The 27,932-nt window shown below is 35.1% G+C and overlaps 1 protein-coding gene across 4 annotated transcripts in view; it reads right to left on the bottom strand.

The window, feature by feature from the left end:
• The window catches only part of LOC146995120 (2',3'-cyclic-nucleotide 3'-phosphodiesterase-like), a 61,934-nt gene extending 39,617 nt beyond the window's left edge, over nucleotides 1–22,317 (bottom strand). Inside the window, exons 1-3 of one of the 4 annotated variants that reach the window (XM_085825618.1) lie at nucleotides 22,111–22,269; nucleotides 17,782–18,020; nucleotides 17,268–17,572 (exon numbers count right to left, since the gene is read on the bottom strand). In XM_085825618.1, the coding sequence (XP_085681744.1) occupies nucleotides 17,268–17,569 (302 nt within the window). In that variant the 5' untranslated portion in view covers nucleotides 17,570–17,572; nucleotides 17,782–18,020; nucleotides 22,111–22,269. Of the gene's footprint in view, nucleotides 1–17,267; nucleotides 17,573–17,781; nucleotides 18,021–21,665; nucleotides 22,002–22,110 lie in introns of those variants that run through there. The other 3 variants (XM_085825621.1, XM_085825617.1, XM_085825619.1) reach the window with 3 other exon arrangements.
• Nucleotides 22,318–27,932: the final 5,615 nt, after the last annotated feature.

Below are 27,932 nucleotides of genomic sequence, written 5' to 3'. Positions count from 1 at the left end.
CTAAGAGTTCTTTTTCAATCTGTGCATACCTTTGCTGCGTTTCTGTCAATGATGCTGATCCAAAAGCCACAGGTTGATTATTTTGTAGGAGAACCACTCCAATTCCACATTTATTGGCATCTACTGACACAGTTACAGGTTCGCTTTCATCAAAATATTGTAAACATGGGGCTTGCACAATTCATCTGTTTTAGGTGTCTTTGGATCATCTGTCTGTCTTTGTCATCAGTCAATCATCTGTCTTTGGATGTTTTCATCCCATAACCATTCGCTATCTTTTCTCAAAAGTTGCCTTAATGAATGAGTTAGACTTGACAACTGAGGTGTGAATTTTGCTAAGTATGTCACAATTCCTAGAAATCGCTGCAAGTCTTCTCAGCCTTTTGGTTCTGCAAACTTTTCAATCGCTTGGATCTTCTTTGGATCAGGTGCAATGCCTTTATCAGACAGTACATGTCCTAAATAAGTCACAGAGGTCCGAGATAGCTGTGTCTTCTCGATGTTAAATTTTAGATTAGCACTTCTGGCTATCGTAAGTGTCTTCCGCAACAACTTGCAATGTTCTTCGACAGATGACGATCCTAGGGCTAAATCATCAAAATATGGATTTATCTCGTTCTCATTGCTAAAAATCTCCTCCATGGCCCGTTGAAATTCCTCAGGTGCATTTTTCAGACCAAAAGGAAGAACCAAAAATCTGAATCTTCCCCAGGGCATTGTAAATGTTGTCAAGTATGATGACGCCTCATCAAGCGGTAGTTGCCAAAATCCATTCTTGGCATCCAAAATGGTAAATATTTTACATCCTTGGAATTTTGTCATAAGGGCTTCTGCTGTAGGAATTTGATAATGAGGTCTCTGAATAGCCTCATTAAGTTGTCTTGGATCTAGACAAATTCTCAATTTCTTTGGCGTATTTATCACAACCATGTTACTCACCCATTCTGTAGGCTCATCAACTTTCGTTATGATGCCAGTTTCAACCATTCTGTTTAGCTCCTGCTTTACTTTTTCATGAAAAGCAAGTGGCCACTTTACGTGGTGCTGCAACATGAGGTGCGACATTTTCTTTTATTTTTATCTTTACTGTGCGATTTAGTTTTCCCACACCAGTAAACACATCTGCAAATTCCTGTATCACTTGCTCTGGTGTCTCTTCATTTTGTTTCTTTTCCTGCTTGACTTGATACACTCTTTCAATCAGACCCAAGTCTTGACAAGCCTGAAGACCCAAAATAGGAGATGATTCCAGAGTGATTACTAGAAATTTGATAGTTTTTGTCAATTTTTTAGTTTTACATGTAAGGTAGCACTCACCTAATATTGGTACTTGGTTGTCACTATAATCCAGTACTGGTTGTTTATTTTTCTTAATTATTGGTTTCTCACTCCACTTTAACAATTCACTCTTGGGTATAATGTTAATTTGATCTCCGGTATCTAATTTCACTTCGTTCTTATTTACAGTGATCTTTTGGTACCAGACTGATGCTTTATTTGAATCCACCGCATCAACAGTTTTTACTTCCCCTAGGTAAATAAACTCCGAGTCACTATCTTCCGTACATTCAACGGCGTGCACTCTCTGTTTTGGTTTGGCGCAACACATTTTCACCCAGCGATTTTTCCCACCGCACTTTCGGCAGACCGTTCCGAACGCAGCGCACTTCTTTGGCTCATGTTTTCTTCCACATCTCTTGCACACTTTTACTTGCGTTATCTGCACGAGATTTGATCGATGTTTGTTTTTTCTGAGAGCATCTACGGAGATTTTGTTCTCGTTCATTTCAGTGGCTTGAGCTTTGCTATGTTCCACTGCCTTGCATTCACTGATGATATTCTGCAGCATCTTTTTCACTCTATTTGTCTCTCATATTAGCTGTTTTTGTAATGCTTTATCTGAGATGCCTTGCACTATTTTATCACGGAGCATTCTATCTTGCACTTGCCCATAGTTGCAATCTACTATTGCACATCGTAGCCTTAAGTAAAAGTCCGTGAATTTCTCTCCTTTCTCTTGCTTTATTTCGAGAAACTTGAATGATGCATAAATCTCATTCTGATAATCTGCAAAATATTTGTCGAATTCTTGTAGCACTTGTTTCAAGGACACTTCACTGCTGCCCGCTTTTGGCTTCAAATCAAACGATCGATATTGCTTTTTTAATTCGTCACCACAAACATGTCGAAAAAGCGCAGTTTTTGTGCTTTCCGACTCTTGGCTATATCTTAATGCCTCGATATAGTCCTCGAAGTCTTCCTTCCAGTGTCTCCAAGCTTCAGAAGGGTTCGGTCCAGCGTCAAACGGTGACAACGTGGGCAGGTTATGCGCCATTTTTAATTCCAAGTTTTTCAAATACACGTTATCCTTAAAATATCCATTTATGCATTAAATCCGTGAGCATGGTTTACTCTGACCACTTCTGACACCATGTTATATACGTTGACTCATCAAACACAGATAAATTACTGTTTATTTATAAGATTAAATTAGATTACGTTATACATAAGAGAGACATTGATGCTACATGGTTGGCGGCAAGTGACAAGAGTGTGACGGAGCACAAATACCATGCACTTGCCTACTTAGTCAGGTTAGAGGCAGTCATCTATCTGCAAGCAAAGTAATTAATATCTAACAAAGTCGTTCAAGCAAGTATTCCATGAACGTCCTGATTGTTGGAGACCATAAATGCTTTTCTTCAGGTGGCAGACAAGATGTTCTTTCCCTCTCTCAATGCAGCCTTCTGGCTGTGCCATATATATGTCCTCTTTTAGAATTCCATTAAGGTATGCAGCTGTTACATCCATTTGGTGAAACTCTAGCTTTTCCTCTGAAGCTACGAACCTTATAGATTTAAGTTTGATGACTGGTGAAAAGGTGTCTTGAAAGTCCACTCCAGGTATTTGCAGATAACTGTTTGATACCAATCTGGCTTTGAACTTTGCTCAGTTCCCAATCTCGTCTTTTTTCTTATGAAACCATCTGGAGTCAGCTTCGGGTGATTTCAGGACTGGGTCCTTTTCTTCAGATTGTTGTATCTCTTGGGCATTGTACAGATAAAAACCTTCAAAACATTTAGGAATTCTGGTGTTTCTTTTTTCACCTCTCTCACTCCCATGAGTAGGATTTCTGGCTGCTGCTTCGACTTCAAGGTCTAGGTTGTTAATAACATCTCGTATCTGTGTAACTGATTGGCCTTCATCTCCGTAATCTGGAGTATTTTCAAGCTGTAGGTCTGGACATCTTTCAGAATTTTGGTCAATCAGATCTGTATTTAGATGTTGCGTTTCATCCAGGTCATTTACATCAGGAGTTATGTGATCTAGAGATCAATCACGAGCTTCTGTCTCAGGTAGGTTTATGGGATATTCTGATTCAAAGTCTTCAATTTTAAGAGTAGCTTCTTCTGCAGGATTGTCACACTTGCTTAGTTTTAAGAGGGAAACATTTTCTTCAAAAATGACATCTCTGCTGACAAAAAAAAAAAAAAAAAAATGTTTCTTCTTCAGGTCATACAATTTGTAGCCCTTAACTCCATTAGGATAGCCCACAAAAACACATTCTGTAGCTTTAGGATCAAGCTTGCTTTCTCTTGAGTGCAAGCGAACATGATACCAAGCTCTGCATCCGAAAACTCTGAGGTGGTCTGTTTTGCTTCCAGACCCTGACCATATTTCCTCTAGAATATTGCCATCAATTGCCATAGATGGGCACTTGTTGTGGAGATAGGCCATAGTGGCCATTGCTTCACGCAAAACCTGTGATCTGCTCTGGACTCTATAAAGAAGTATCTTGTTGTGTTTATCAATGTTTGGTTCAGTCTTTCTGCCACACCATTTTATTGGGGTGTGTCAGGTACAGTTAGTTGTCTTTGGATCCCATGCACAGTGAAGTACTTGTCAAACTTTTCACTTATATATTCCCCACCATTGTCATTTCTCAGGAATTTGAATTTTCTGTTTTGGAGATTTGCTACCATGCAACGGTACTCCTCAAATTTTTCTAGTACTTCACTTTTGGCTTTCATACAGAATGCCATGGTATAGCGAGAAAATTCATCCGTGAAAGTCAGAAACTAATTTGAGCCTTCAAAGGAAGGAGGAGAAATTTTACCAGCAACATCTGAATGTATAACTTTTAGGATGTCCTTAGCTTTTGTACTAGAAGCCTTTGGAAATCTCTTCCTTTTCATTTTTTTCCTGGATACAGACTTGGCAAGGTGAATTTACTAATACTGTTGATTTCAGGTTTCTGCAGATGGGGAAAACATTTTTTGTTGTACAAGAGTGTGAATGACCAAGTCTACGGTGCAGCAAGTCGGCACTTTCAGTTTTCGTAATGTAGGCGGTTGTCATCTTTTCTTCGATTATGTAGTCTTCCTTTTTCTCACCAGATAGAAGAGTGTCTCCATTTTTACCAATCACTTTGTGTGACGAGGTCACATTGAATTAATTATTTACTACGTTATGGCAATATTTAGATATTTGCATCAGATTCCTTTGGTAACAGTTTCATTTTTTTCGCCAACTTGTGTTGTAAGGTGAGAAACAGATTTCATCAGACAACTGTTGTAAGCGGAGGAAAGCATTGCATCAGACAACTGTTGTAAGCGGAAGAAAGTATTGCATCAGACAACTAGCGTCTTCACTTCTGTTTGCCTGGGTAGCTGAAGGTATTTTGCGATTGGTTGCCTTCTGACGCTGGATCTTTTTTCATTGGGCGGCAAAACTTAACTGTGGAACTTTATAAAAGGCGGTATTTTTTGTCTACCAAGAGGGAGGAGAAGGAGGAGATTGTGAAGGTGCGAGATGGAGACGCTGCATAGAGAAAGACAGTAAGAGTGGAGTAAAAATGCAAACTTGTGGGAGTTTATCGTGCAAGCTTTCTTTGGTCTCCCAGTGTGTATAAAGGAAGTGATTTTCTTTCTCTTTGATGTTGTAGCTGCAAAATTTAAGCTAATCTCTTTTTTTCCCCGGGCTTGGCATTTTCGCCCGGCATCCCCATGAAGAGTACCTGCATGTGTGTGAGCTGAAATACACCATGTCTTCGAGGGGCTGTGTGGAAGAATTGATCTATCTTTTTTGTTCTGAGTGAGGAGGCCTCATATCGTCATGTGCCACCGGATTACAAAAAAAAAGGAATATCTCTTCAGTATTGTTGGTATCCAATAAAGCAAGAATTAAATCTGTTTTCACGTGTTTGTCACTCTCTCGTCACGGCGGGTTATAGACCTGGATCTTGTCCTGGGGTAAGTTGCCACTATATTCCTGTTTATCACAACATGTGACATATACGTTTGCCACCACAACCAACGAAATCATCAAACATTACCATACTTGGTGCCGCGCCCAACCGTTTCGTGTGCTGTGGCAATTACATTAACGTTGCATTGAACTGTATCTATTCTAAGACTGTATTTAAAGCAGTTGTATTTATGAATGTATTTAAAGTGAATATAGATTGTATTAATCACATGAATGATTCAAAGTCTAACTGAATGTATTTAAGATGAATATACATTGTATTAATCACATGAATGATTCAAAGTCTAACTTAAGTCTTATGCTGCAGTGGTAAATTTGTTTGATATTAATTTTTTTATTTGTATTATATATATGATTTATAGTATATACCTTTATTGGGCAAAAATTTGCATATTTATCATATGTGTCATTTCATAGAATGTTATTTTGTTTAATTGAGTATGCCTAAGACACGACAACAATCTCCTGAACAAATGGAAACTAAAACATTCACATTTAATATTGCATCATTTTCTGGTGATCCTGATACCGTTCGCTGGTTCACTAGCCAGATTAAAGAATATAAAACTCTTAATAATTGGAATGATAAAGTTGCACTATTATATCTGAAAAGTAAACTTGTTGGTGCTGCACAGCAGTTCTTTGCAGAATCGCCTGCTTGTCAAAATGTGACTTCCCTAGACGAGGCTTGTGAAAAACTGATGAATTTCTTTTCAAAGGATTCTAACTCTTCATCTAATTTAATTGCTTTCCAGACCATTCAGCTGTTACCTGGTGAGTCAATGAAAAGTTTTGCTCATCGCATTGAAACTTTGGCTCATGCTACATACAACCATGTTCAAAATAGCAAAGCATTAAACCAAATAAAATCTTTGCAGTTTCTAGCTGCTTTACCAATAGAACTCAAAGAAAAATTAATTAGTGAATCTACAGATAATTTTGATCAGCTTGTGAATTTAGCTCAGCAACATCATTCTAATTCGCAAAATTTGAAAATAATGCAAACACATTCCATTGCTTTGAATAGCAAAAATGATGCTATTGAGAGTTTAAAAAGTCAAGTTGAAAACCTCAGTCTTCAAATTGCATTACTGAATGAAAAATGTCAGTTTTGTAATTTAGATAAGCATCCCTTAAATCAATGTAATGCTGTTTTGTCTTTACAGACAGGTAATCCCACACATGCTCAAGATACAAATGACCACTGTGTAAATTGGATGCAAGAAACTCCCATATATCCTCAATACCCACTTCCTTGCTTATACTGTCATAAATTTGGACATTCAATGTCAGTATGTCGTGCGTTTTTGGCGATGTGTAGCCCTCGTCAGAACTATGTTAGAAGTTCGAATAACTATGTTAGCAGTCGTCCTAATCTCACTAGACCACAGTTCTATCGCAATAGTACGCGACAATGTGATAATTCAAATGTTAACAGATTTCCATCTTATAGTCGGAGACCAAATTATTGTAATCAGCCAAGATACAGTACCCCTTTAAACGCAAGGGGAGTTCACAAGTAGGTGGCGATGTGACCTCTAATGTTTACACTAAGTCACCAAAAACCAACTATCATACGAGCAAAGAATCGGAGAGTATTGAAACATATTTAAATAAGCAAATGATAATCAGTGGTAAACCCTCGAGTTCTATCAAAGAGTTTTTGCAACAATTTCATGTCAAAAGTAAAAGTAATTGTTTACCTATTGTGCATATAAATAATGTCTTTTCTGATTGTACTCTTCCTTTGATTCATGTAACATTTGGTAAAAATTTGTGCACTTTATTACTTGATTCAGGAAGTTCTGTGTCATTGTTATCAAAAGCTGTGTTTGATACAATAAGATTGGATACTAAAGTTAGATTTTTATCCAGACATGTTCAAATTAAAACTATCAATTCCAATTTACATTTTTCAGCCTGTGCAGAAATATCATTTAAGATAAACAAGCAGCATTTTAAACACGCCTTTTATGTATCTGATGCTTTTCAACAAAATTTTCATGGAATTTTAGGTTATGACTTTTTATCCAAACATGATGTCTTAATATGTGCTAAAAGTGCAGTTGCAAAATTTAATAATTTTGATGTACCTCTAATTAATATGGTTAATGTAAAAAATTATAATTGTAATCCTGTACCTTCAGAATGTTATGCAATTTTGAAACACAAAATTATGTTAGATCCTGGAGAATCGACAATTGCGCACTTAAGAGTCAATAGTCCTCATGCTAACAATCAACCTGTCCTCTTTCAACCAACTGTAAGTAAACACAATATTGAATTGCATCCTGCGATCCACACTCTAAACGACAATTCCTTCATTACTGTCATCAAAAATATTGGTTCGAACAATGTTCATTTAAACAAAAATCAGAAGCTAGGTCAAGTCACATCTGATATTGAATTTGCTGAGACCATACCTGATTCTGTAAATTCGGATACTCCTCAAACTGAATATTGCAATCTTATAACTCCATCAAAAGAGGTTTTAGAAATAAGGAAACAAGAATTGTTACCAACTGACTTTGATCTTAACCATCTTTCTCCTGAACAAAGGCAGTGTTTATTGGATGTGTTAATCTCTAATTATGCAGCTTTTTCCAAATCTTTAAAATCACTTGGTTGCACTGATAGGGTAACCCCACAAATTTGTTTTAGGTCTTCGAATCCCATTAGGACCCTCCCTTTTGAAATTCCTTATTCATTGCAATCCCAAGTTAAAGATCTTCAGGAATTGCAGGAAGCTGGTTTAATTCATCGAAATGTTGCTGAATGGGCTTGTCCCATGCTGTTAGTAAAAAAGAAGCCAGATCCCAAATACCCTAATAATCCACCCAAATACCGCATGGCTCTTGATTTAAGATTGCTTAATTCTATTATTGAACATTCAACATATCCTCTTCCAAAGATTTCAACGCTTATAAACAACATCTCCACTTACAAGTACTATTCAGTACTTGACTTAAAAAATGCTTATTGGCAAATTAAACTTCCCGATCACTTGCAGGATGTGTTAACATTTACTACACCTTTTGGATCCTTTGCTAATAGAAGGCTAGTTTTTGGCTTAAAGACTGCCGCCAGTACTTTTCAAGCTTTAGTGGATACGCTTATTGATGAACTAAAAATGGACGGCATCGTAGGTGTGCATGCATATCAGGATGATATTGTAATAGGTGCTTCTGACTTTGATGACATGATGACTAAGTTGACTGCAGTATTGAAACTTTTATCTAAGTATAACATAACACTGTCTCCTACAAAATGTGTCTTTTTCAAAACAGCTATAGATTATTTAGGATTTCACATCTCTCATAACTTAATTAAACCCATTTCAACTAATATTGCTAAGATCACTAACTTTCAACCACCTAAGACTGTCCGACAGGTCAGAAAATTTCTAGGCCTTTGTGGTTTCTATAGGCATCTCATACCAAATTATGCCGAACTTACTGATATTTTGACACAATTGACCAGTAAGAAGAATAAATTTAAATGGACTGATGCGCATAGCGTTGCATTTGAGAAACTTCAGCATATATTCTTTTCTGGACCTTTTGTTATCTTACCACAATGGGACAAGGAATTTATACTGAATACTGATGCCAGTGGTCATGCTATTTCAGGAGTTCTACTGCAGGAGCACAACAATGAATTGCATCCTGTATCATATTATAGTCGAACATTGTCACCATCTGAAAGAAAATACCCAGCTATAAAATTGGAACTTTATGCCATTTATCGGTCTGTTACTGCTTTCAAATCATATTTATATAATCGAAAGTTTACAATTTTGACTGATAGTAAACCTCTGTTGCATTATCAAAAATCTACGTCACCTGCTGACAACACGACTAGGTGGCTTATGGAGTTAAGTGAATATACTTTTGAATTTAAGCACATTCCTGGAAAATTAAATTCTCTAGCTGATTACATGTCACGTATGCAAGATCCTGATCATAATCAGCCAGTGTTGGCTGAAAACTCTGAAGATAACTCAGTTATTCTTCCGTTTGTTGAAACAAATCTTGAACGACCCCAAGTGAATGCCCTGGTTTCTTCTGCAGATCCTGCTCATGAAATTTCTGAGTCAACGTTTCTTGCTGAGCAAAGTTCGGATCCTTTTACTTCAGAAATTATCACAATTTTGAAAAATCCTTCCTTGCTTAATGCTGCAAAGGTACATAATTTCTTTATTAATGAGTCAAGCAAGCTTCTTATGTTTATTTCAAACAAACAAAATAATGCTGAGTTAATTGTTGTTCCACAAGCATTGAAATCTAAAGTGTTAGAAATTTCCCATATATCCCATCTTGGGGTGCAAAAGACTTATGAGATTTTATCGAAACGTTACTTTTGGAAGGGCATGTATAACGACACAAAGAACTTTGTCCTCTCGTGTCATTTATGCAACAAATATAAGTCGTTCACTCCTAAACAAGCACCATATAAAGCCATCAGAATACCTAAGTACCCAAATGACTTTATTTCCATGGATATTGTCAGTCCTATAAGGAATTGTGGCCATGTTCTTACTGTTTTAGATCATTTTTCTAAGCATCTTGCTTTATATCCACTTAAAAATCTCACTGCTGAAACTATTACAGGGCATTTATTACAATATATATCTGTACATGGACGACCGTAAATGATCTTGACTGATTTGGGCACACAATTCACTTCATTAGTGTTTGAATCAATTACAAAATCATTAGGTATTAAATTATCTCATTGTACTCCTCAGAGACCGGAATGCAATGCACAAAGTGAACGAGTTAATACTTCAATCAAAACTTCTTTACTTACCCTTCATAAAAAAGGTGTTTCATTTCAAAATGCATTGTTAATCCATCAGAATATTTACAATGGTACTATTCATCCTTCAACAGGCTATTCTCCTAATATTTTGCATTTTGGAAGAAACTTATCTTTACTTTTTGATACATTTCATCCTGATCCAAAGCCAGCTCAATTGGATAAATCCCATTATTTGTGTGATCTTCTAACGCAGCTGAAATTAACTTATGAACATGCCTATGAGACGCTCGAGCGAAAACAAGTAGAACAAAATACTCGTCAACTGAAAAATGCCAAATTAAGATCATTCAGTATTGATGACGTAGTGTATCTGAAATCTAAGGATACATTTAAACCCAGATTTTCTGGACCATTCTGTATTGTTTCAAAATCAAGTGATGTAAACTACACTATTCGAGCACTTGACAATGAGTTTGCTCAACCATTCAAAATTCACATCAATCGCCTTCGTTTAGCTCCAAAACGATTCTCTCACTTAGTTCAAAATCCACCTCCTGCTCCTCAAGTTACACATCAGTATAATCTAAGAAAAAGACAGCACGTTTAAATTTTCTTCTCGTTTTAACATAGTAGTGTATTGGAGAATGTTGATATATATGAAAAGTTATTATATTGTTAAGTAGTGTATTTATATCTAATTGTACCAAATTTATTCTGTTGCGCCTCTTTTGTTGAATTCTTATGATTGTGCAGGCATAATCATTAATATTTAAGGCTTGATCACCCTTAAATATCAATTATAGATTCAACAACATTGTGCCTAACTTATTTAAAATGATTAAAGGTGTTTTATTTTTCAAAATCTCTCTGTATGATGTGATTATAGTTGTCTTATAATATTTTGTCATCATAAATGCTATTTATTAAGTGTAACTAGGTTTATGTAAAAATTGCAATTTTGCTTTATCATAAAGAATGTTTTCTTATTTTATTGTAACGGTTCTCTAATCTTTAGTCACCATGAGATTTTATACGCCCTACTTTTATCTTGAAACTGTATGTGTTATACTACATATTTATAGCATGAAACATGTTTTGCATCAAAAGTTGGTATGTGAATTTTGTTTGTTGTATAGCATGAGAAGTATTGTATGTCATGATATTCTATTACTGTGCCTTTGAGGACTCACTGTTAATGCATTTACCACCACAACTGTCTTATGTCTTGCAAGTTAACTTTGTTTACACATATTTCTGTGTTTGTGTATCCATATATCCTCTTAAATGCTGAATTCTGTGCAAATAGAACAGAATGTAGGTTATGAACTATATGAACAATGTTCAAATTGTTTGACATCTCGACTACTTTTGTGGACTGTGTACTTTTTTTTAACGCACACTTATTATCAATTATGTGCCTAGTTCTTCAATATTTTGGACAAATTATGTGAATGTGCAATGATTATATCACTTATTACTGAGTACACGTGTTAGAGACTGTGCCTGAATACTCAGTACGGTAATTATGCTAAATTTATAGACTTTTTGATATTATGGACTCTAATTGGACTTTTATTAAAATGAATGCTTCCATTACTGTGCGTGATGCACAGAAGACTATCAATTGAACTTTAATCATCTGTGCCAACAGTGTAAAATTGGATTCTTTGCACAATTTTCCATATACTTTGGTGTTAAACGATAGCAATGTAACCAAGTGATCTCCATGTTTTAATATGTTAGAAATTGTATGTTTATTTATAGCACATTTGATTATGTTATTTGTCTGGCGTTTGTATACTATGTACTTTTATTTATTATGTAAATAGCAATCTATGTGTAATATATGTATTTTTAACCAGCACTTTCACATGAATTGGCATGTGTTGATATGAGGCTCCCTCTTAACACTAGGAATGTTCTTCGTCTACATAGGAATTTTTTTTTACCTTTTTTTTTCCGAAGGAGGGGTGGATATGTGACGAGGTCACATTGAATTACTTATTTACTACGTTATGGCAATATTTAGATATTTGCATCAGATTCCTTTGGTAACAGTTTCATTTTTTTCGCCAACTTGTGTTGTAAGGTGAGAAACAGATTTCATCAGACAACTGTTGTAAGCGGAGGAAAGCATTGCATCAGACAACTGTTGTAAGCGGAAAAAAGTATTGCGTCAGACAACTAGCGTCTTCACTTCTGTTTGCCTGGGTAGCTGAAGGTATTTTGCGATTGGTTGCCTTCTGACGCTGGATCTTTTTTCATTGGGCGGCAAAACTTAACTGTGGAACTTTATAAAAGGCGGTATTTTTTGTCTACCAAGAGGGAGGAGAAGGAGGAGATTGTGAAGGTGCGAGATGAAGACGCTGCATAGAGAAAGACAGTAAGAGTGGAGTAAAAATGCAAACTTGTGGGAGTTTATCGTGCAAGCTTTCTTTGGTCTCCCAGTGTGTATAAAGGAAGTGATTTTCTTTCTCTTTGATGTTGTAGCTGCAAAATTTAAGCTAATCTCTTTTTTTCCCCGGGCTTGGCATTTTCGCCCGGCATCCCGATGAAGAGTACCTGCATGTGTGTGAGCTGAAATACACCATGTCTTCGAGGGGCTGTGTGGAAGAATTGATCTATCTTTTTTGTTCTGAGTGAGGAGGCCTCATATCGTCATGTGCCACCGGATTACAAAAAAAAAGGAATATCTCTTCAGTATTGTTGGTATCCAATAAAGCAAGAATTAAATCTGTTTTCACGTGTTTGTCACTCTCTCGTCACGGCGGGTTATAGACCTGGATCTTGTCCTGGGGTAAGTTGCCACTATATTCCTGTTTATCACAACATGTGACATATACGTTTGCCACCACAACCAACGAAATCATCAAACATTACCATACTTTGGCTTTTCCTTCAGCAAATTCTACTTTTCAGCCTCTTTCTTCAATTCTACCAATGGATAAAAGATTTCCTCCTAGTTCTGGAACATATTGGACATCTTCAATAGCGACATTTTTTTCTCCAACAGAAAATGAAATATTTCCTATTCCAGTGACCTTTATTCTTTCTGAATTAGCAAACTTCAACTTCAGATGTGTATTTCTTAAGGTCTGAGAATTTTCTTTTATCAGATGTCATGTGTTCTGTAGTTCCACTGTCTAAAATCCACAGATTACTTTTCCTTGATTTTTCTTTGTTTGCCAGAAGTGCAATGCTTGTCTTGAGGTCAACTGCAGTTTTGGTACTGTTTTGGTTCTGATATTTGGCCTCTTCACATTTTTTAGAGATGTGCCCCCACTGGCCACAGCTGAAGCATTTAGTATTTCTTCCTCTGTTAGTTTCTTCTTCATTTGGCCTTTTTTTAGCTGCATACTTCTTCATGAGTTTTCCAAATGCAGGTTTCTTCTGGCTGGTGGCAAAACTTTTAGTGTGAAGAGCTTGTTCTTTATGATACACTTTGGCTGAACTCTCAATTTCTAACTATACGTTTCTCTTCTACAAGTAGCCTTGGTTTCACAATCTTAGTTGTCAGATTTGCTTCGTCTTTTTCCAAACTTAGGATGAGCGATTCATAACTTCTAGGCAGTCCCAATAGCATCACTAGGGCCACTTCTCTATCTGTTAATGCATATCCACCATTTGCTAATTTTCTATGTAAGTCCATTAATCTTTCTAGAAAGGATTAGACAGACTCATTTGGCTTCATATTTATGTTAAAGAATTCTCTCATAAGTTACAGTATGTGAAGCAAACCAAATTTATATGCATTTCTTTTAAACAGTTCCAGGCGTCTCTGGCTCTAACACAATCTCCAATATCATCTAGAAATGTATCTTCAACTATGAGGAATAATAGGGCAAGAGCTTCGTTATTCTTTTTCCTCTCCGCTTCATTCATTTCAATTCCATATCCGGGTTCCACTGCTTCCCAAGATCTCTTCTGCACCAGCATGGCACGTGAACGGATACACCATGTGTGATAATTGTTGCCGTTTGGTTTCGGCATTTTATAATCTTCAGATGTCATTCTTCAAGTAAATATATCGAGCTAAATTCACCAAAAAAAATTTATTTTCTTCATCAAAGGATGGTTATCCAGCTCACTTCAGAGTCCCAACGTGGTTAGGCTTCAGCGCGATCTTCAATCCTGGATCGTTATGGCATTTCCTTTTGAGCTTCGTGCTGATAACGTGTTAAAATTTAAATTATTCGTGTGTTAAATAAATGGCATAGTCCAGGTTGAACAATTAATTATATTGGGAATATTTTGGTTACATGGAAACGAGCAACCACAGTAATGCACACCAGATAAGGGCAACATGACAACACACTGTTGCCAACTAACATTAAGTAAATATTGTGATTGGCATGCATATCTGTTTTTTTTTAATAGTATTTTTAAGTGAAAATAGGTCGATGTGTACATGGATAGCGAGTATGTGCAATTTTTAAAAATGCGCCAAACAGTGGGCAATTCTGCACTTTCCCCGAAATTTAATTATTTTTGTATTGTAGCGGACTTGAAAATTTGTCTTGCAATGTAATACTGCAAAAACATTTACATACTCAGTTATAGACCAAGTGCATAACCAATTAGTTTTAAGTTTTTCATTTACCTCAAACATGCATCATAACACCCGTTTTCGGTACTTTTCCGTTTCGCCGGCGCAAATCTCGCCAAGCAGGCTTTGTTGGCGACAACATACAGTATACACATAAAAAATAGTTATTCTAAGAATTTTTTTTTTTTTATTTTGAAGGCATAAACATTTTAATATGGTTTAAAATTTTGTAAAAAGCCAATAAATAAAGACAATAAATTTGTAAAAAGACATTAATTAAAGAATTTACTATGATTTCATGGTTCAAAATCCTGATTCGCCGGTTCGTATCACGTGACCCCAAGTGATCTCATCTCACGTAAACTACGCTACTAAAATCTAATTTTCTCAGTAATTATCTACATTAATTTCAAGTTAAATCTTAATTTGGAATACAAGTTTAAATGCAAGAATTATTTCAATTCGTACGAATAGCTTACTCAGAAATTATGTAAAACCGCAGTGCTTTACTTCGCTAGTGCATTCTCATTAGAATTGATGAATTTAACACTTGATTTCGCCTTCGGATGAGCGGTGTAATTGCGTTCTAATTGACTTAATTACCGTGAATTGTCTTAGGGGATAAAATTTAAATATCGTGTAAAAATTCTATATTATTGTATGCCAGTATTGAAAGAAACAATCTGATGAGAAATGGCTTCAACTTGTTTTGAAACTGAGGCGTAAAAGGTTACCAGCGAAGATATTCCGTCTGGCATCAGTTAAACCATTATTGGCGACTTTATCGTTTGCGCCGGCAAAACGGAAAAGTACCCCATTTTCATTTTTAAAGGAAATTATGGATTTAAGGGGGGAGGAATCCGAAATGTAAGAGTCTCCCTTACAGAATCTCACTTTTGGAACAGCATAACGACACCCAAAAGAAGGTCTTTCAATAATTTACATGCATTCATTAAAAGATATTATCCTTAATCAACCTGGTGAACACAACTTCTAAGAGTTCTAGTGGTTTTCCGATATCTGTTATGTAAATGCATGCCAGTTTTCCTTAAAAAAAATCCTTCATGAACCTACCCTTCCCCTTAGGCAGACAGCCATCACATGCTTTGCCATAACCCAAATCCAAAATTTTAATGTCTAGTTTGTCCTATACTTGGTATTTGTGTATCATTCCATTAATCATAAAACTGTCGCCAAACAGTAAGATTTAGTACCAATTATGGATGAACGTGAAGTAAAAACACACTCATAACGTGTGCTTTCGTTTTGATATAATCCCAATTGATTCTCCATAAGTCAGTTTTGTTTTTATGTACAAGGATCTATATTAGCTGTTATTGCTGTATTTTTTCTTGCATTTTGAAAAAAAAAAAAAATTAAACTTGCCATCTAAAGATCAAGAAGTAGTGGATTATTTTGTAAGTTATGGAATCCTATAATAAAAAAAGAGTGTATTAATGAACACAATACAGTCAGGTGAATAATGAATGACAAAACAATAACAGATAGGAACAATTACCTGTAGGAAGTTTGTATTTATAACATTCTAAACAGAGATTATAATAAAATTCAATGTACTAGCAAAATAGTACAAACTATCAAAAGCCTTTTCACAAAAAGCAAAACAAAACAGGTCCATTGTTTATTGAGGAGGCAACAGTTCCTTTAAAATTTCTTTTCAGAAACTAATGGCACAACTTTGGTGGGATTTCCACCAAATGTTCTCACGGTTCAATGGTAGACAACGTTCATAGTCGATAGGATATTACATAAGTACCATTTATTCTTTTAAACGATTCTAATATCAGTACCTTTGCTGAGTGGAAAGGAGTATGTCTAGGCTGAAAGTGATAGCAACTTAGTATACGCTATGTTAATTATTAAAAAAAAAAAAAGGGTAACAAATTCTCTTGCATTTTCGTTGAAGAAAAATATTATTGCTAAAAAAAAACTGGAGTACTATACCGAGATCATAAACAGCTTTGTTTTACAAAATACAAATAAGAGTTCTTGGCTAATCTTTGGAATATGGTCACAGGTAGTTTGGCGACATTTTGGTAAGGCGATAAAGGTTACTTAGCTAGGACTTTAGCAGTGTACATGGATAAAGTCAAGAGAGTGCGCAATGCCATTTTTGTGCAATTCTGGGATGTTTTTTAAGTGAAAATAAGTCGACGTGTACATGGATACCGTGTATGTGCAATTAATTCTTAAAAACGCGGCAAGCAGTGGGCAATTCTGTACTTTCTCCCAATTTTGCACCTAATCTTTGTCATGATTAAGCACTTTTCTTCCATAAAAGTTCTAGCATAAGCGTAATTCGGCTAGCAGATTGTTGGAAAAATGCTGAGTATAAAAAAAAAAAGAAACATGCCTTTACTTCGTTAAAACAAAATGGCGTCCAAAAAAAAAAAACTAGCAGGTTGCTGTAGCAGGGTTGGTCGCCAAATTTTCGCCAAAAATCGCCAAGTTACCATAATTCAAAGATTAAACGAAATATTTTACAGGTGTACTATAATACATACAGCCTGATATCATTTGGTAAGCATTTCAAAACTTATGCAACATGCTCCTTTTGAAAGGGGGACAGCAGATATAAAATTAGTGGATACAAGTAACATGACTATATAAAAATCCATTTACACAGAATATACAACTTTTAAATAAAATTTCCAATTACCAAAGTACATACTTTTTCTTGCAATACATATGCGAGGCTGCTAAACTTTCCTTGTTACGAACAGGGCGAGAAAACTGATCATTAAAATAGTCATCAGCACAACAAATAACAGCAGAAGCATAACGATCTGTAAGCATTTTGCTTAATGTATTTTTGCCAGTACCTGGTGGGCCACGTACTATAAACATAATACGGCCATGATTTTCAATGAAATTAATAGTGTTCGATTCCACAGTAAATGGATACTGAAATATATCTTCCGAGTCGGCATCAGAGCCAGGAATATATTTCTTCTGATGACTTTCTAGTTCCATATCCTATAATAATCAAAATAGTTAAAACAAATACATACAATTAGATTTCAGTTTTATAAATGCAAATGTGATTGTATGAATTGTATCAAAATAGTACCAGCAAAGTGAAATGTAAAATTTTATGTAATTGTATTACATGAAAAAATACTTAAGACATAATTGCATACAGTATACCTTAATTTTTGATAACAAATTCAAAACATAATACTTACTCATAATAATATTTTTACTTTGCATAATATACAGTGATTATAATTTAAGCTTCAGTTTTAAAGTGCTGTAGTATATGATGTGATACTTGAGTATATACAAAGCAATGGACCTTGGTTTACCCAAGGGGGAAAGAAAATTTCCAACATGTGCTGTTATATATAGCACTATATTCTTTTTTAACTCGCAAACATGCGCGCCAAAATTACAAACACAAGAAGGCGCACTGGGTATGTCATACCTGAAAGCAATGAACACATTTTAAATTACATTTCATATGAGTATAATTGTGGATTAACATAAAAACAATGAATTTTAGAATATTTTAAAGAATATAATAAATGAAGTACTTAACATACAATTATTTTGCACATCTCTGGCAGACTGAACACATATGCTCTACACAAATACTGATATTGCATTTCTCGCACAGAAACCGTGTCTTTCTGTCCTTGTTTTTTGGGCATTCACAGCATCTTCTGTAAACGTTTTTCATCTTTTTAGATGGTGGTTCCATGTTGCAATTTCCTGAAATTATTTTTTCTTTTAGTTTTAAAGGGAGCACGATTTGCTGCTGCTGTCGATTTGAATAATCTTCCACTCTCAAATAACCAGTATTTCCTAGAATTTTAAAGATAATGCTTTTAGAACTAGTTTGGAACATTCGTTCGGAATTTGTTTTTCTTCCATACCAAGCCATTTTTTAATTATAATTGCTGCTGTGTTCATCTATTAATTTTCCATCTGTTGAAATTTTTCTAGCATATTTCTCAACCTTTTCTATTTCTTTATCGTAACTTAGAAAGAAGGCGGGCCATGTTGACTAACTAAGAAATTGAGGGTGAAAATCTGAGAGACGGAAGAAGGCGTGCGGGTGTCAAATACCCAAACGGTATAATTTCTAGAAAAATATTCGAAGAATAACTCCATGGATTTCTCAGCTTCATGAATGTGACCTTGAATTCAGCTACAAAAGGTTTCATCCATTTCCATGAAAGGGGTTTTGAGATAAAGGAAAAAGAATATGCCCCCCGGTATGAGATAACCAGTGCGCATACTCGCAGGTTAAACTGGTCGCTGAAGTGGAAAAATTAGCCACTAGATTTTTCATGGATTCAATTCACATATGCACAATGCATAAGTTCCCATTACTCTGCGTCTGAGTACCTCATAATGGCTCTGTCACTTGAAGGACTGCACATGCAGATTCTTTTACCAGAATAATGACTACACATTAACTGTTCTTAGGAAGTTCCAGACAAAGAAGGATCCAGTATCTATAAACATTCTAGATAAAATGATTCCCAAATTTGAAGAGGCCAGTTCATTGGATGTGAAATTTGGCAGAAACTAGGTTATTTGATCAGGGCAATGCACACAAGGATTACCTAGCTAAGGGAAGGGATTCCTACGTGGAGGACTTTCTATGGAAAAATGGCTCATATTCTTGTTTCACATGGGAAGAACCAACCATGCAGTCTGGGATTAAATTCTCCTTATTCAGCAACCTTAAACTATTCAACCACTATTCAGGCAGCCAAACCTGGCAGAGGGAGGAAATAATCTGCTTTGACCCATGGAAAATGTTGTTACATCATTGCAGAAAGAGAAGAGTAATGGTGTTTGAAGCTGCAGTGCATGCACAGTTGCTCAATGCTGACATGCCTGGCAGAACAATTTTAAAAAAATTACAAAGTGTCCTGTGATGTTATCCATACAAAATTACACACATTCAAGAGTTGCTTTCTGCTCACTTGTCACAATGAGACATTTTTGCCCTATAATTTCTTGCCTGGAAGGAGAGGATTTGCCTTGGAGGGACGGCCATGATATATTTTGTGGACAGATAAATCACTGCATGGTGAAGGTTCATGGTGGTATTTATTACTGGGCCTTCCTGAATGAGATAGGTTTTGCATGCACTATTCCACTACTGGCCAACAAACAGCAGGAAGGTTTTGCATGCACTATTCCACTACTGGCCAACAAACAGCAGGAAGGTTTTGCATGCACTATTCCACTACTGGCCAACAAACAGCAGGAATTTCTTTTGTGCAACCATATCATTCTGGCTTTTCAATAGCATTAATGTGTGAATAGCACTATTAAGCGAAATGGTGCTTTTTCACGCATTGCAACACCAGTGAAGAATTGCTAAATATCCTTTCTGGAAACTATGAGCCCTAACTTTCCAACAATCCGGCCACCATGTTCACCTGACCTTTAAACTCTGTCACATCTTACTTTGAGGGTACCTCTAAAATGTGTACAATGATCAGAAAGTGAAATTGGCTGAAGGAACGAATTTCACAAGCCCATCCAAACTACCACAATTAATGCACACTGATCTGCTGTAAAACATGCTGCTTTACAAAATAGAATAGACAACATACTACTAATTTCTTGCATCATGACTTCCTTTTCATTAATTCCTAAATCATGTATTATTAACTAAATTGACATGTTCTACCAAATGACAAATATTTACCTTTGATTATTCATTATTAATATCATGAAAATTATCTTAGTATTAATTACTACTTTATTATTAAAATTCCCATATTAGACAAATAGTGTCATCTATCAGTGCATTTTGGAAGACAATTTTTCCCCTCCTTGCAAAGTAAAAATTTACTGTTTCACATATATTCAGGTCATTTTGACTAGTTTCTAGCTTTTGATTTGAAATCGGAACTTTAATTACAGTTCTTGACATTGAAAATGCAACACCAAAAAGAAGTGGCCAGAAAATGATGAAACTTGGCAAACAGAGAGAGGCAGGCAATGAACAAGAAGTGATCATTATTTTAAAATGATATGCAGAGGGAGAACGGCGTCGGCTTACTAGGTTGTCAGACCACCTTGGACGGCAATACACGAAGCAACACATCTAGGAACGGAGTTAATGAAACTACAGATGGTGTCCTGAGGAATGGTCCTCTGCATTCCCTGGCAACCATTTGCCACAATTCCTCTTCTGACAGTGGCAATGGCAGTTTCTGCAAATTGCATCCAATCACATCCGAAATGTGTTCGATCGATGACCAGGGAAACATCTGTACACCTTGCAAAGCATGTTGGCTGATGCAGGTAGTGTGTGGTCAAGTGTTATCCTGTTGATAAAGGGCACTAGGGCATGCCCTGAAGGTAGGGGAGTGTCACTGACTGCAGCTCATCATCCATGTATCGTTGAGCCATTATTAGTGCCCTGAATACGAACTATAGCTGACATGGAATGGTACACAATTGCGCCCCAAGCCATGATGCCACGTTGCGTTGATGCACGGTGAGGCGTTCCACAATTGTTACTGGATTGGCTTGTCGGTTCATTAAAATAGGCACTTTATTTATATTAGGAGAGTTTTAAGAATAAATACTGTCAAAGGCTCTTGATTAACAATTATATTAATTTCAAAATTTAAAAGTATTTTAATGGTAAAAAATATTAATTAGTACATATATTTATATGCTTTTTTATTTAATCAATGGTAAAAAAAATATTAACTAGTACATAAATTTATATGCTTCAATGAAAACATATAGAGTACATCAATTTTAAATTAAAATTCCATATATTGAGTTAAATTCATATTCTAATATCTTCTGTAATATGATAAGTCCATTTATTCTAAATAAAAATTCCATGTAGTGACAGAAGTTACTGTTAACTCCTTGGCTATATTTTATGCAAATGAAAAAAAAAAGATAATTTCTTTCAACAAATTAGCATTTACTCGCATATCTGACAGAAAAATTCCTTTTTACACTAGTCATTAATTTTTGCAGTGAAAGAAGAAAGCACTTGTTTCTAGGACAGAGATCATACCACACCTAACTTTCAATACTCATAAAAAACTATTTTTAAAAAATAAAATTTATTTATTGCCTTTAAGATTTGCTTTAAGGATCTCCAGAATCCGTATTCTTTTCATACTCTAAAACATCTAAAAGGAAAACAATTTTTAACTGAATCTCAACTACTGATGAGATTCCGAAGGGAAACTCAACCAATACCCGCGTTGAGTAATACATAGCACATCATATCAGCAGTGAAAAGTGCTAACAATTACCGAACTAATAAACTACGTCCCTTATAACTTGCAATTAAAAATCAAATCATACGAAGATTCTGTGAAGTCATTAATTTCTTAAAATTCTGCAAATATAATGGTAAATATAACATTTGTCTTCCCATAACTGTTAGAAACTGACGGCCACTGAAACACACAGTAATTTTCTTGAACACCTCTAACTGTATTTTTTTTTTTTTTTTTTTGGATACTTACGTTGCATTACAATTTACACTAGAAAATCATTCAAGTAATACTTACTAAATATATCAATTACCAAAGTTAAATTACTACAGTATTTTGCTTAGAATTAAAAAGTTTTCGATGCAAACCTCTCACAATTACACTCCCCAAGAATTTACTAAAGCACAGGAAATGAAAGCGGAAATTTACTGACTTGCGCATTCTTTGTCAAAGAATCTAAGGGGAGAATGAAAGCTTCCATAGACGCAATGCAAACCTGTTTCGCCTCTGCGCCGCTATATCGAGGAGCCACGGCTATGCAGTGAAACAGCAGCGCAGGGTGGAATTTAAATAGCGCAGTCCGAGGAGATAGTAATGTTTTTTACTTTGAAATTCTTCAAAATGCTTTATTTGCATACATTTCAGATAAATTGTGTAGCTGATCTTTTATCTTCTAATCTTTAATCGTCTAGATGTTTCGCATAGAACATCCTAAAATTCAATTGCAAAATAAATGAATAAATAAATAAATTTTATTATTTTTATATTCCTTATTTTTCCCCTTAACCCTTCTTTCTGTAAACTCACATAATTGTTATTCTTTTGATATAATATCTAGCATTAATTTATAACTAAGATCAGAATTAATAGAAAACAAAATTAACTACTGCCGTGGTGTTAGATTTCTAACAAATCTGCAATTAATTACATAAATAACGCTATTTTTCTTTTCATATTAAGCATATTATTAAATATTAAAACAAAGAATAACACATTTGAGGTAAAAAAATGATTTTTATTGACATTTCTCAAGTTTCAGAATATACATATGCAAAATAATTTTAAGCATACCAAGAAATTTTTTAGACAATTATTTGGAATGACCATTATGAAAACAATGAGCAAATTTTGCAGCCAAGAACCAAAAGTCGCTGTATTGTTTGCGTATGGTCCCCGTTTCGGGGTCCACAAAATTCTAGTTGTGGTTGACAGTAAAATGTTCAATGCCGGCATATCGCAGTTCATCCAACTTATATGATTTCTAGCAGTCAGTATAAATAATGCTTCCTTCTGTGACATTTTCCTTTATGATGTTCGAACATCAGTGGCCGAGCGATAAAGTCGCTGAACACTGGTAGTTCGGTCTGAGGTTTGAATCCCGCAAACGGGCTAGCTGTATGGACAATTTAATGGTTTTTCTCTATGTGTAACGTGTATACAAGCCAGTTTCCCTTAGAAAGTCCTCCACGTAGGCGTCTCTTCCCTTAGGGAGATAGCCCTCGAGGCTTTGCTCTAATCACATAAACCAAACCAAACCTTTATGATGTTCCATAAGGTTTTCACCGATCGATCTGGAATAGCGACTAAAACATTCTTTTGATTCTCTGCACAATCCACCGAAAACCCATTGTGGCAGAAGAAGACATCCAATGATATTCTTGCTTCTACTGAAAAGGCTTTCATCTGCTTCATAATTTTTTTCACATCCGCCGAATTTCAACTTAGGCTGAGAAATTAAAGCTATGGCACACACCTCATGCATATCTTCCAGTCTACAGTTGTATTGTGGTTCATCTTCAGTTGGAGTTCACAAAATTCAATAGATGTCATCTCTTGATATCAAAAATAGGTGAGCCTGCCTATCAGTTATAAGGAAGGGGATTTTTGCTCCTTCGATCCAATATCTGACTTCTTAATCCTTTCTTCAGAATACAGGTTCATTCCTGCACCTCCATTTCGCTATTGAGTTACCGCTAAAGCATAATTTCATCTCGTGGTTTTTCGATCATAATATTCTATAATGAATGATGTCTTTTCTTTGGAAAAATTATATTGCAGATATTTTGTCATTGGGCAATTCCCAAATTGTTAGATCCATATCATTATCAAAAACGAATAAAAAAAAAAATAAACCAGTATTCCAATGGCGACTTACAAATATTTCCCCCCCCCAACGGCGGCCCTTCAGCTTGGCCACAACTAAGGCCAGGTGGTGGTCACTTTATTATGGAGGCACCTAATAAACCAATAGGGGTGTGCAGAAAAATCTATGAAGGAACCAGCAGTTATAACCATGCCTTCTCCGGAATTCGAGCCTAGGCCTTGTAGTATCGCAGTCAGCTTCCCTAATCAAAATATCGTGTGGGCGATGACTTACAAATATAGAACTATTTAAATTTACATGGTGTGAAATCGCCCCTTTCGTTAGATTTTGCGCATATATTTTTGCTGCAATTTGCTATGGCTCCTATAATGGAATTATACCACAAAATAGTACTTTTATTTGAATCGTGATGTTTTATACGATAAATAACACCAAGATTGAAAAATTCTTAAGCATACAAGTCTTGCACAATGAAAATATTTAAATTACCTTTGCAAACCTAACTTAACATACTATGTCACTTTATGTTTCTCTTTATATAAGTAATGTACAATTTTCATTATTTATAATATAATAAATTATGTTGATTTAGGGCCACTTTAACCCTGCAAGAAGTATAAATGTATACTTAAAACACACAGTTTAAGAAATTGTGATTTTAAACATAGCATTAAGAAAATATCATCCAAATATAAAAAAAAGTTGCTTTTTACTGATTCTTGAATTTTTTCAGTTTCGTTTCCACATTTCTTTCAAGTGAATTTGAAAGAATGTTTTGTACATAATTGTTCAAACATATATTTAGAAATCCTGATGACACTCATGTTTATTATCTTGTACAGCAAATTACATTCACAGCATATTTTATTAATACATACATACTATATTACAAAAATAACTGAGATGAGCCTCAGTTATTTTTGTAAGAAGCTGATGGTGTAGATGAAATGCTTTTCGTACTTTTCAGATATAATAGTCTGGAAAAGTAAATATGCAACTGATATCAATGCCACCATATTTTCTGCTGGGTCTTTGAAACCTCCCAAATTTTACAGTATCAATAATATACACAATTTGTTTCCACTAATGTTCCATTTTTTCCGCCAAGATGCAGAAATTTATGCAAGCACTTTAGTTAGTTTCAATATTACTTGCACAATAAACAGCAATTGTATGTGAAAACTTCTGCAACAGTGTCTGAAACTGCAACCAATTTCACCGACCATTGGAAATAATTTCATTGATTAATACTTTTGTGAACTTCTTTTACATCTGAAACTTCTGTAATAAACTGTTTTAGAGAGATGTATCGATAGGAATTACAATGAAGCTGAAGAATAGACTTCAATTAAAATTTTTTTCTTTTATATTCCAGGATTTGCTGTACTGAAATATAGTAACTGCCTTCAGACATCTGATGTTAATCTGTACTCAAATTTGTGAGTTTGAAATTTACACGTTAAAATTAATTTTGACCTAATTACTAAAAGTTCTTAATTCTATCGATGATAGCATATATAGTGTGAAAAAGAGCAAAAAATATTTCCTTGCGTAAACATTTGAAATGACTTTTTTATTATCGTTGTTATTAATCTCACTGACAACACCTACGCTAATTCAAATGAAACGCGAAACGCTGGCGAGAAATTACAATAGGTTTACCATCATTTGTTGGCGATAAAAAGAAATGGCGCATGCGCAGTTCGTTCAAAAGATTTTCTCATAGGGAGCCGTTCACAGCCATCCCTGTTTTGAGCCGCTAGTGCTGACGACATGCCGGTTTCTTGCTTGCTATTTCGCACATGCGCAGAAAGGTACGGAGGGTGGATGGATTGCCCCGGGTGAGACTAAATTTCAACTTGGCAGGAAATTTTGATTGGTTGGCTCTGGTGACGTCATTTCAACGTATTTAAACTCCGCCTCTCATGTGGTTTACAATCAAAACTCATCATGCGCCATGTTTGGTCATGACCAAAGATGGGTTCTTCTCTTGCTTTACCAAGATATCCGTATAGCCAGGGCTTAACTTGCGTCGGAGCCCACCGGAGGCTGGCTCAGATACTTATTAGTTTTAGGAAAAATTCATAATTTTAGCCGGAGCCCTAAATAAGAAGGCTTTGGCACTTCTTTTATGTAACTGAACAATAATTTCAGTAGAAACCTGGTCTTGGAAGCTTTATTTTTAATAATAAAATTATATTAAAAACTAGGTGTACCCGCCCGGCGTTGCCCGTGCATTTAGAAAATGCAGATAAGTGAATAGCGCAGGAATAGTAGTGTAGGACATGTAGACTGTCTCTCTCTCTTCCTCCCCCCCTCACAAGCTACAAAAAAGAAATGAATTGTAATTAATCGATTTAATGTATCGTCAAAACAGCAAACTAACGCTAGAATAAAGAAATCAATTGTTACAATCGAACGTTATTTGAAAACAAATAATAATATCAGTGAGTCAAAAAAACCGTGATTAATTAATTATAAATAATTTTTTTTTAAATTTTTCTAATTCAAAAATCGAAAATCGGGCTTCGAGGTCTGGTGGCCAGCCCCTTTGTGCTTCCGTATAAAAAATTCCAGGTCCCTGCGTGCGATAGATTTGGCTGGAGAGCTCGGTCAGACAGACAGACAGACACATTACACTTGCTTTTATTATTATAGATTGCTTATTAAATTCTAATTTATCACTTTGCATTTTATTAAATTTTAATTATTTAATTACTTTAACCATTAATTTTTTTTAATAATGAATTATTTAATTTTTTAATTGTTAATGATTTTATTAGTCATCTTATTCTCTTATTTATTCTTGTTCCTCTTTCCTGAAGGTCGTCTATAGGGCTCTGGTACTTCTAATTTTTGAAATTAAACCCTGTGTATAGCTGACCGTTTTGTTTTTCTAATATGCTTCCTTAGGAATTATGACAGCCATATACTGGTAAAATGCCTTAGACCATTTACCAAAGCAAAGATCCGAAATGGTTTATATGGTAAATAAGAGAGTTCGTAAGGAAGGTTATATTGTAAGAATGTCGTTTGGTATGAAAACTTCAGTTTTCATAAAGGAAATTGGATAAAATGCAGATATTTTTTCCCCATGAGAGAAAAGTCCTAAAACTACTTCAACTGTTTTATTTTGTAAATGAAGATAAAATAGCGCCTGATATGTGTATGTACTAAAGAGGACTTCAATTATTTAGTGAAATAAATAAGGACAAAATACAAAATTTGAAATTGTAGTTTAAAATAGGTTTTTATTTGATTAAAGCACTCGAGAGCTAACTGCCTACAGGGAAGAATGCCTTCCTGGAGAACTTTCTAAGGGAAACTGGCTCATATACACGTTACACATGAGGAAAAACACGAAAACGCCTATGCAGCCATCCCAAATCATGTTTAGAATAAAAATTAATTTGTTATTTACTATCATTTGCGATTGTTAGTGGTAAATATGTATTGAAATCCATTTAGAGCAAGATCTGCAAAGAAATGAATGCGGAAGAATCTAAATTCTCAGAAGAGATATGCAATTATCTGATTATAATCAGTAGAATGTGCTTTGAGTTAATCCATATTATGTAACGTTATCAAGTGGCTAAAAGTATAAAACACTGGTAATTAATTCTCCTTTCCTTGATTTGTAGTAGTTGAATGAAATGATCATAAGGTAATTTCATGACAAAGAAGCACTTAAAAGTCTCATGCCTGAAATCTGTTTGAATGTTTAGTCATAAGGGTACAAGATCTCAAAATATATGTTAGAATGTGTCCACGGTCAAAAAAGGGTTGGAGTAACTCCTATACATTTTGTGTTCATTAAATAATCTTGTACAAATGATTAGGTAAAGGTTTTTAAGTCTTTTGCCATTAGTTGATCCATTAGCATGCTAATATAGTCTAACTTCATGCTTATTTTTACCCTATGTATCAATGATTTCTTATTATATACAGATAATATTAAGTTTTCGTCGTTATTCATACTGTCAATAAATCAATATGAAGAATACATTTGTGATTT

The sequence above is a fragment of the Stegodyphus dumicola genome, chromosome 10 (assembly GCF_044657685.1).
Source record: "Stegodyphus dumicola isolate Sdum_Otavi_A_Nest chromosome 10, ASM4465768v1".
Taxonomy (NCBI): domain Eukaryota; kingdom Metazoa; phylum Arthropoda; class Arachnida; order Araneae; family Eresidae; genus Stegodyphus; species Stegodyphus dumicola.
The sequence above is the reverse complement of the archived record's forward strand: the minus strand, read 5'-3'. Positions and strand labels throughout refer to the sequence as shown.